This window comes from Chanos chanos, chromosome 12 (genome assembly GCF_902362185.1).
Source record: "Chanos chanos chromosome 12, fChaCha1.1, whole genome shotgun sequence".
Classification (NCBI taxonomy): Eukaryota; Metazoa; Chordata; class Actinopteri; order Gonorynchiformes; family Chanidae; genus Chanos; species Chanos chanos.
In genome coordinates, this window is record NC_044506.1 from 6,022,740 (window position 1) to 6,034,060 (window position 11,321).

Genomic DNA, 11,321 nt, shown 5'->3' on the forward strand with positions numbered 1-11,321 from the left:
GGATGGTTCTGAGGTCTCGCAGGTCTGGCCCGAAACAGATCCCTCTCCTCTCCGCGTTTACCCTGGGGCTGCACATGCTGATCTGAAAGGAATGCAGCGGAATCAGTGGGTGTCTGGGCAACGGCTGTCACAGTCACTCACTTCATGGTAAACAGGCTATGTTATCCAAAACAACAATGCAACAACAACGGCAACGACAGCACCAAAACAGTCGTCTTAGAGGCAACGTAGATGTGTTTTCAGTTTTCTTGGTGTTCATTTTTGCCCATGTTCGTGGGGGACAGTGATCGGTGAGCAGGGTGTATAGGTGTGGAAAAACATAAGGTGATATTTGACTAAATAAACATATTTCCTGAACAGATCACGTCTCTTTATCACTTGTTGCGACAGAGGTTTGGGCATTGTGGATAAAAAACTAGCTTCCTGAGTTAAAGGAAGAATTCTGTCCAAAACGCTGACAGAGCCCCATTCAGCTGACTTGGTGTTAACCTAAATCCTGGTTTTCATGCTGAGACAGAACAGTTTCCTCATTTTGTTTGCATGTTTGTTTTTTTCTCCTCTGTGTTAAAAAACATTGCAAAGACGCTGACGCAACCAGAAGGCCTTACGTGTTGTGCATTCCCGAAAACCTGTCTCTGCACTTTCGCATCCCTCTCTCTCTCTCTCTCCGTGGCGACGTAGGCAGACAGAATCCTCCTGCAGCCGAGTCGACGGTGAGTCGTCGCCCAGCGAGGACACGGCGCGGGCGATGTCGCTCCTGCCGTGGTAACTAAGTGCGAATGTGAGATTCCAGTCGTAGCCTTGTTCACATCCTGAGAGGAAATATGACAGGGATAAACTAAACCAACATTTACGCCCAACGCACAGACCACTCACACACACACTCACACACACACACACACTGCCACTGTGTACAGACATACATTATACTCTAGAAACTGATTCCCTCTCTCCAGCTTTACTTTAGATTTCCTTCTTCTTCTTCTTCTTCTTCTTCTTCTTCTTCTTCTTCTTCTTCCTTCGTTTCTACCACGCTGAGCTTAAGTCCCATGTTACAGTAACTGTGAAGCGTCTTTGGGTTAAGTGCTTTGGGCTGAGGGCACAAAGGCGGAGTGGAAAGGAGACTGATGGAACTCACTTCAATGACCACACTCCTGCCAGGTCCCCCTGCCCCGGGGCTCAAACCAACAACCCTCTGATTCCTCGTCTCAACCCCTAAAGCACTGAACCCAATGCTGCTGCTTGTACTGCATCACACCCTTGTGTTTTTAGGTCAGGTCTGTTTTTTCTTTACTTTTCTTTTCTTTTTTTTTTCTTCTTTTTACCTCAGGCGCAATTTCTTTCCCCCCGTTTTTGTTTAGTTATGAGTGTGACAGTTTCTGAATGGAAAGCGTGCATTAATTGAATAGAATAAGAGTTTCAGACTGATGCTGGGCTTCATGAGTGGCACATTTGAAACAGAACTTGAATTCTGAGGCATGACGACAACGCTTCACATCTGTAAGATGAAATGTTGAGTCTGAGTGCTTGTCTGTCTTTTTTCCGTTACAAACGTATATCGTGTATTTAACAATCACACAAAATTAACAGTCAAAAGTTATTGAGTAATTTTGACTTCTACAAATACATTTTAAATACAAAATTTCAGGTGGATGTCATTCAATATGTGAAATAGTATAATCATATTCTAACTTCATGGGAACTCTACTCTAATTAAATTCATCAATATTTTGATTTAATTTACAGTTATTGTTTATTTATGGGGGAAAAGATGGAACTACGCTGAAACTTTGAAGAAGAAAAAACAAAAATAACAACTTTAACAAAAATGTATGACTATATATGTTTGGATGTTATGGCTGTGGGTCCTAGTTATGCAAGAACCAGCCTGCAAATGAGTTACATTTCTCATATTCGCATGTCTGTTGGCTTTAGAAAAAAAACCAAACAAAGAAGTGAAAAGGTCTGTGAAAAAATGCCCTTCACATCTAAGCTCTCGTTGTCCTGTTACATAACCGCTAGTTTTCATGGTCTCCACATCTATTTCATGTGAAACGCTGCCCCCTTGTGGTGAAATGAAAGTGAAGCCGTTTTCTAACCACATGCTGGATAATAAAGTCACTAAAATGCATTCATATGTTAAAAATAGTGAAATAGAATAAAAATATAAAACAAATAAATATTTAATCAACTTAATTTATAAAGATAAATCGGTATTATATGAAAGCAGGATCACAAAACGACCATTTTCCCTAATGGGTTTTCATTAAACCGAGGAAAAGCCTTTTGTACTCAGGCCTCAGTAGTTACATACACTCTTTTGAAACAGCGATAATGCTGAACACATATTATTCAAACAAATTATTCCAAAAGTTTATATTAAAAAAGGTCAGATGCCATTCGCGGCGAGATTAAGCTGAAAAACCGCCTTAAAAGCTAAACACTAAGAGGTTTAATTCTAAACAGTGGCAAAGTGGTCCACAGCATGAGCACGAGCTTAGCGGTAATAAACACACAAACTAATCCTTCCTTGAACATTTAAGTTAAAAGATAATAATAATAATAATAATAATAATAATAATAACAATAATAAAAAGGCAAAGGGTGAGCTGGGCTTGTTTTGTAAAAGTACACAAGATGAACTTGAAATCGGGGCAGTTTAAGTAAAACAGTTGTTTTTTTTGCACGGAAACTTCCAGAACTGTTCACCGTGAATTATTTTATTAGAAACTTCTTGTCAGCACTTTGTGAAAGTGCTCGTTACACGGGGGTATATCGGTGAGTGAAAAGTGTGACCAAAACAATAACAACAACAACAAAGATTATGATTGTCATGCGTCATTTAAAAGACAGTTTCGTATCATGGATGACCACATGACTTTTACAGGAAATGATCATTTTGTTATGACTGTTATAAACACATCTCTGTGTCTCTGTTCCTCTTTGGCTCTTCTCTCACAATCCTCCTCAGAATCTCATTTCACATTTCAGTTCTCAGTGAAATTTTAGACTGATTCAGCTGATCTAGATGTTCTCTCACTTCCTCTCTCCCTCTGGCAGCGCTTTTCTTTCCTTCTCTCTCTCATCCTCTCTGTATTTCCCTCTAAAGTCCTTTCTTGTCTCCATCCAGCCTCTCCCCCCCTCCCCCCCCCCCCTTTCTCTCTCTCTCTCTCTCTCTCTCTCCCTCTCTCTCTCTCTCTCTCTGTTCTTCCCTCTTTCAGGCAGGCAGGTCTCTGGGTGTGGATGTCAGAGGGCATGCTGTGAAGGTCAGTGTAGTCATACTGTGAACAATAGCCATGGCTGTACCAGAGCCCTTGGAACTCCTCTGAGGACTTAACACAGCTCCTCCACCGGCACACTGCAGCTCCGTACCTCTCCTCCTCCTCCTCCTCATCCTCCAGGCCCTGCGGAGAGCGGAGCGGAAACTGTCCGGCACGAAACAGTAAACCACGGGGTCCAAGCAGCTGTTAAGGCTGCTGAGCGTGACCGTGGCGTGGTAAGCCACCACGTGCTGCTCTCTGCTGCCCCCTAGGCGGAAATACACCACCGCCTGGCGGACGTGGAACGGCATGAAACAGACGGCGAACACGATGAGCACGGCGACGAGCAGCCTGACAGCGCGGGCCCGCCTGCCCCAGCTCTGCGGCATGAGCGTGCGGTCGGCGAGCGCGCAGGCCACGCGGGTGGTGAAAACCACGATGACGAGGAACGGCAAGAGAAACTCCAGGATGCTGAGCGCGAAGAGGACCGGCACCCGGCAGCAGCCGGAGCCGCGAAAGTCCAGCGCCGTCGTCTGGAAGGAGTACGTGACCACCACCGCGAAAAGCCACACCCCCATGCTCACGCCCCTGGCCAGTTCCGGGCTCCGCCAACGGGCCGAGGCTCCGCCCACCCACACCACGGCGATGTAACGGTCGACGCAGATGCTGGTGAGGAAGAGGATGCTGCAGTACATGTTGACGAAGTAGCTGAAGGTGTGGACGTAAGAGCACGCGGTGCATTCCCCCGCACTGTGGTAGAGCGCGATTCGCGCCGGGAGCGACAGCGCCACCAACAGGTCAGCCACCGCTAGGTTTATGGTGTAGATGACCGGGGCAGTGCTCGGACGCGTGCCCACGCAGAAGACGAAGAGCGCCAGGCTGTTGAGAACCATGCCGACCACAAACATAAGGCTGTTGACCACCATTAACACGATCCACAAGCTGTAAAAGTCCTGAAAGAGCTCTTGGTCCAGATGGCTGAGTTTCCGCAGATAAGGCACGCCCCACTGCTGGGCCGACGTTTGATTGGCCAGGGATGGCGCGGTGACGTTCAGAGGCCTTGCCGAGACAGGTTCCATTGTGGTCAATCTGGGAGATAAAGAGAATTAAGAATTTTACTGTTGAGACACATCAAAATGATCTTTACAAACAACTAACAGACTAACATTGTTTTACGTCTTAAACTACAAACTGACACAAATACCTTACCTGTGCAATTTGAAAAAATAAAATTTGTTAAAAGCCTTTTTGTGAAAAAAAAAAAAACTCGACAGGGGTGATAAAAATTAGGAAATATTGACTTGGATTAGGTTTGTAAGTATAATCATGTTTTGCAAAAAAAAAACAAAAAAAATCCTTTGACAGTTGTAGGCAGAGACGATAAGGGAGGGTTTTTTTGGGGGGAAATGACTAGACAGATCCAGCTCTGTGAGAATGTTTGTGTTCAACGTGTTTCTTTATCTTGGCCCTGTCTCCTCAAAACAACGATTAACACATTAAACACCGGAACCAGCGAAACTAAACCTCTACACACAGCTGCACAAAGCCGATTTCAGTATGAGACGCCACCAGCTTTTCTTCTGCTTTATTTTATATAAGAATTAGTTTGGCTATGGTCCTAACATTAGAATGTCCTAAAGCTGCAAAAGGTATTGATTAAGTTTCCTTAGGATTTTTTTTAAAAAAGAACAAATTTGTTTGTTGTAATCATGAGGGAAAAAAAAAACTGTTTTGTATTTTTAAACATCGTCTGTCCTCCTTTCTGAGTTCACATGCATTCAAAACTGTTTTAAAAGAAGAAATTTCACTTACGTGAATGATTGGATGCACAATGACAAATTGCGAGCGTGTCCTACCCATTAGAACAAAGCAATATTTTAGATTTTAGTTTTGCTAGCGCTATTGATTGAGAGAACAGGAGTCAATACGCCTCAGACATAAAAGCCAGAAAACATTCAAAAAATGACACCGTTCTCTCTTTCATTTAAAAAGATTCTATGCATTCACCAATCCATGTTTCTATCCATCCATCCATCCATCCATCCATCCATCCAACCATCCATCCATCCATCTTCCTTTTCTTCTGGCCCTGTTTAAATCTGGCATGGAAAAAATGGAAATTGCCTTGGATTTCCGATCTGCAGAGTGTTTGTTTGTCTGGATTATTTGGGTCTTGAGTAACAGTGGGAGAGCTGGTAATATCTGTCATGAATCAGCACTCTTCCCGCACAAATCACGGCTTCACGGAAAATCACCTCAGTTTGGAAAAAATAAACAGGACGAAAGGCATATCTGAACCTTAACAGTAAATCAAGATCCCCATTTTAATGACTTATCTGTCGCACTGCCAGTTTTTGGAGACAAATGATATCTTTTTTTTTTTTTCAAGTTTAATAGACCAGAAAAAGAAAAACATGACCAAATACTCACATTTTGATTAAAAGTCGTCTGATTTTCACTCAGACTGGACTTCTTGTTCTCTGATATTTCTGTGATTGGTCCCGTATGTTGGTCTTGGATCCTTGACTGATCTCACGGTGAGTTTTGTGTTGCTGCGTTCAGTTCCACGATCTTTTTTAAAACAGTCCTCATCATTCTCAGGGGGGAAGTCCAAAAACTCAGTATTGACCCATTTTGCTGCTTAATGAACAGAAATCTCTGTCAGCCCTGCAGAACTGCAAGATTTGTCCACGATACTGTCCTTCTCTGTTTCTCTGTCTTTAGGCAGGCCAGCTGGAACCTCTGTCCAGCAAGGATGTCTGTGCTCTCTCTCTCTCTCTCTTTCTCCCAATCTCTCTCCCTCACTCTTCCCACTAATTCTCTCTTCCCCTGGCCTTTGGCAGAAGGAGGGACCTTTCCAAATTTACATGACGGCCAAGCTGGAGAGTCAGAGTGTCTGCGAGGGGGAAAAAAAAGTTGAGTTTGAGTTTTGTCAAGGTTGCCAAAACCTGTCAGATCACTTAATAAACAGACGTGACACTCACCAAATGACACATTGCAGGATATGTATGGTTAAGGGACCATACAGTCCAGAGTAGAGTGGAGCTGCTTTGATATGATGCAGTTTAAGAAAAAAGACTACGACATGTATGTCAAGACAAAATGCCAATGAAGAGAGCTGTAGACTACATGTGTGTGCATGCGCTCTCAAACACACACACACACACACACACGCACACACACACACACACACACACACACACTTTCTTTCAATTTCTCTTTATATCTTTCTCTCTCTAACTCTCTCTCTCACTCTCTCTCTCACACACAAACACATGCTCTCTCTCTCTCCAAACAGAAATAGAGAGAGAGAGAGCCAGAGAGAGAGAGAGAGAGAGAGAGAGAGAGAGAGAGAGAGAGAGAGAGAGAGAGAGAGAGAAAGAGAGAGAAAGAGTCAACCTAAAACCAGCAGAGTTGTCAGAATTTAATCGATGTGGTGAAACGTTGGCGGGGTGTTAACAGAGCAGAGTTCTGACAGTGTTTTGCTGGGCCTTTCAGTTTACTCAGTCTCTCATCCTTTGATGTCCTGAATGGACCACTGGAGAGCATTTCAAATTGAGACTGCTAAAGGAGTGTCGTTGTACATTTGTGAAATGACATCTGGAACCTGTTGTTTGAAAATAAAAGATCAGTTTCCACACGTGATACACGAAAATGTATCCCAAAGACGTCCTCATAACCTCACGACATAATGAGCTGTATCCACATTCCAGCTTTCCATAAATGCCATGTTAATCTGTAATCAGCATATGGAACTATACATAAAACAGAAGTTGTAAGCATCTTTTAAGACCCCACACTGTCAAAAGAAGTGTACACACAGACACACATGCACTTCATGTTGCGTGTCATAGATGGATAGATACTACAGAATTATGAAGAAGTTGATTTAGGATCCACTCATATGGTCGGGACATATGGTCTTTCTCTTCTGTATATCACAGACAGACAGACAGAGAGAGAGAGAGAAAGAGAGAGAGAGAGAGAGAGATCATGGCAGAGAACGGTCATGGTTTTTAAGAGCTGTCTGGATTCACGGTTGTGTTCAGCATACATAACCTACTCAACCTCCCTCTGTAAACACACACGTCCTAATTTATCCACTGCGTCAAAGAGAGAGGATGTTCAGATGGAACATCCTTCCAGAGCGTGTAATGGATGTAAAAGGTATATTTGCGTTATCCACTCAGGCAACGTGGGACACCTAACATCAGCGGACGCCCCGGCCCGGTTACATAACATAAGTGCACAGGGCTGGTCCCGTGACCCTGCAGTGACCCGGTTGTGCTAGTCAGTGGGTATTAATAGGACCCAGGAAAAACCAGAGACCTTCCATTATGTGCCCCCCTACCCCACCCCCCTCACCCAACCCCACCAGCACGACCGCTGGGAGAATGACCTCATCGTTATGGGTTGTTGATGTCTGATGGGTTCCCAGTATTTCTACTGCTACTCATAGAGCAGACATACTCATACACATAAATTCACACACATTCTCTCTCTCCCTGTCTCTCTCTCTGTCTCTCTCTCTCTCTTGTTTTCTCTCTCACACACTCCTTTTCATGAGAGTATGATCTCTGTTTCTCCATCCCACACATAGCTGACACGATGACTGGTCTCAGGTCACTATTTTGGTCTTTTTTTTTTTTTTTACTTTATTTTGTTGGATTTTTTTTTTCAAACCCTTTTCATTCTAATTAGGAACATCATATTCCCTGGAACATCAAATTCACTGTACGCATTATCGCCCATAACACTGCACGGCCCTACTTGGCATGGCCCTACTGCCAGTCCAGCAGGTTGAGGGCTAGTACGCACAGTTGGCTAGAGTACAAGCGTCTCCACAAGAAAGAAGCATGTTTGGAGACCCACGATATTTTTACCCCACATCTGTCATTTGAACTGAACTCACCTTAGATCCATACCTAGACACACACTTACAGGTGGATCCACAGCTAGACACTCACTTACAGGTGGATCCATACCTAGACACTCACTTACAGGTGGATCCACAGCTAGACACTCACTTACAGGTGGATCCACAGCTAAAAACACACTTACAGGCGGATCCATACCTAGACACTCACTTACAGGTGGATCCATAGCTAGACACTCACTTACAGGTGGATCCACAGCTAGACATACACTTACAGGTGGACTCACAGCTAGACACTCACTTACAGGAGGACTCACAGCTAAAAACACACTTACAGGTGGATCCACAGCTAGACACTCACTTACAGGTGGATCCATACCTAGACACTCACTTACAGGTGGATCCACAGCTAAACACACACTTACAGGTGGATCCACAGCTAAAAACACACTTACAGGTGGATCCACAGCTAAAAACACACTTACAGGCGGATCCATACCTAGACACTCACTTACAGGTGGATCCATAGCTAGACACACACTTACAGGTGGATCCACAGCTAGACATACACTTACAGATGGACTCACAGCTAGACACTCACTTACAGGAGGACATACTGAACTAGTATTAGACTAGTGAACTTGTGCCACTGCTGTTATGTCAACAAATAAAAATCACTCGCAGAATTTACATTAGGCTGATGCAGGTATGACATCAACAGCAAATTAAAAATAAATTTGCTTTAAACATTGAAAAACGTCTTTGTGAAAAACAAGTTTTAGTCATAGCAGACTAATATCAACAATTCAAACTTCATTATAAACGCTGTTATGATAGCAGTATGAGGGCACAGAAAATGAATTAGACTGGGAAAATGAAGTAGAGCGGAAAATACTTTAAATATTTTCCCAAAATGATAAAAACCACATTCTGTAAACTTTTGATATTAAATTTAAGATGCTATCCAAGTGTTGTCCTCACAACCAGTTCACTTCACGCAAACTTGAGCTTAAAAGGTCCATTGGTAAATATCAGTACCCAGAACACTGAGTGTTTTCTAAGAACGAGGTAAGTGCATACCACTTATTTAACCCCAATCATTTTCAGTGTTATATGTGCTCCTCTCAACTCACTCTCTCTCTCTCTCTCTCTCTCTCTCTCTCTCTTTCTGTCTTTCACTCTGTCTCTCTCTCTTGGCATAATCCCCAGAAATGACAATCCTCTCTGAGGAGAAATTAAAACGGTTTATCTTAAGCTGCATACTCTCCTGGCATACATAATAACAAATATGAGCCTAGAATAGCTGTGGAGAGGGAAATTAATTTTTCCAGACTTGTTGCCATGGCTCTCCATGTGTCACCTCCAGGAGCCTACTCTCGAAAAGCGTCAGGTTGCGGAATGTTCTGGGGCACAACTCTTACTGACGTTCGTCTGGAGAAGGTTGGGGGGGGGGGGTGGGCAGCGGTGGGCAGGGGGTGCTTTTATGTTTGAGAGACTGTGGTATAACCACCGCATTTAATCTCAAAGATACACAGAGTGGGCCAAAGACAGCTCGGGAGGTTGGAACCCTCTCAGAGGTGGTCCACTGTTTCTAAACGGATAAATCTCTTTTTTAAAGGCGATCTCTTACAAACCTTCTATCCATGCGTGCATGCAGTTGGTATTTGGTTATGTAGATACCTTGACAGTTTTATGGGGTGATAGTTTCCACTTAACATGATACGAATCCAAGAGCACTAGAGCAACTTATCAAACAGACTAAAATGGATTGCAATGGTTTTACAAATAGGTCACCTCGTGGGATAATCTGAATTGCCGCACTGAGCCTGCACAGAGGTGTGTGAAGAAGAACACACGGCTATTTTGGAGATAATATAATTAGGAAATAAACGGACAGGCACGAAACGTTGACATCGTTTGTGGCAGTGTGTCAAACATAGAGTACCATCAGCTTTTCCAGAGGTGCTAATGTAACTATGCGGTTCACATTCGTCTCAAGCTAACGCTTCCCCCTCGAGTTGTAAACATGTGTCAGAGTGAGAAAAGCCAGTGGGCAGATCTGTATTTCAGTCCCGTGTCCTTTCAGACCACCAAAAACGCGCTATATTAGCCGGCAAGAGCATTTCTCAGTGGACACGTAGTAATAAGCATTCAAAGTTCGCCACATGAGTCAAGTCTATTAGAAAATAAGACTTCATAAAATCTGCATCTGAGCTTTCCAGTTCATTCTGAGAATCTGTATGAATGTTTAGAATTACAATCTTTAACGCCCGTTCGTTTGTTTTATGAATGAATTGCGTTATCATAACAGAGAACTTCAAATGCATCATATGCTCCAACATGTCCCAGAGGACATTTTGCAGGAATTGAAATGTGAGAGGGAGGGAGAGAGAGAAGGGAAACGAAAAGAGGTTGGATGGAGACAAGTATGGAGTGTATTATCAGTGTTTACTTTAATGCTGACATAAAATGGTATTCGGATGCACATAGAAACATATACTTGGTCTTAATAGGGGAAGCCTGGGTCGCTTAGCCCTTTTTTTGCTCTATAAACACAGAATACTGAGAGAAAAAAAAAGAAAGAAAAAAAAGAATATAAATAAACATGATATATGTCCCCCCATTATCACATGATCAACCTCTCAGCAGGTTGTCAAGGGTTATATTCAACAGAGACATCAGGGTCTGTTTTTATTCTGCTTTTAACAGGTTGGGAAGATGAAAAAAAAAAAAAAAAAAAACAATACCCACGAACATCCTGTCCTCGTATGCGTGAATGCGTGAGTGAGAGACCTAGGGTGTTCATATATCTAAGATTATTACTGGTGTGAGAACAGCCTGTTTAACTTAGCTTTGGGTTGGGGGCGAGGGGGTTATTTACAGAACTCACTTTTCATTTTTTTCACAGCTCAAATGAAAAGACACAGGAAAGACGAAGACATTTTGAGGTGCTTTAGGACAGCTTCTATCCGATATACCTGAAAGAGTTTAACCATTGTTGGAGTTCCAAACACACTCGTTGACAAAGGTGTATGTCGAATCAAAGAAGACACTGCAACAAAAAAAAAGAGCCTATCATAACAGAGGAAGGACGAAGTCATCCACCTTTTGTGTAAGAAACATGTAACGTAGTTTAATCTGAATCTCCTAATGTCTTCCCTCCCCATTTAAATTTTTTCTTCCTC

The 11,321-nt window shown here is 43.0% G+C and overlaps 1 protein-coding gene across 1 annotated transcript; it reads right to left on the bottom strand.

The window, feature by feature from the left end:
- Nucleotides 1–3,217: 3,217 nt before the first annotated feature.
- Nucleotides 3,218–8,183, bottom strand: LOC115824668 (G-protein coupled receptor 20). The gene is made up of 2 exons (XM_030788425.1): nt 8,173–8,183; nt 3,218–4,349 (listed from the first exon to the last, which is right to left on the bottom strand). The coding sequence occupies exons 1-2, from the start codon at nt 8,181–8,183 to the stop codon at nt 3,218–3,220; spliced, it is 1,143 nt and encodes a 380-aa protein (XP_030644285.1).
- Nucleotides 8,184–11,321: the final 3,138 nt, after the last annotated feature.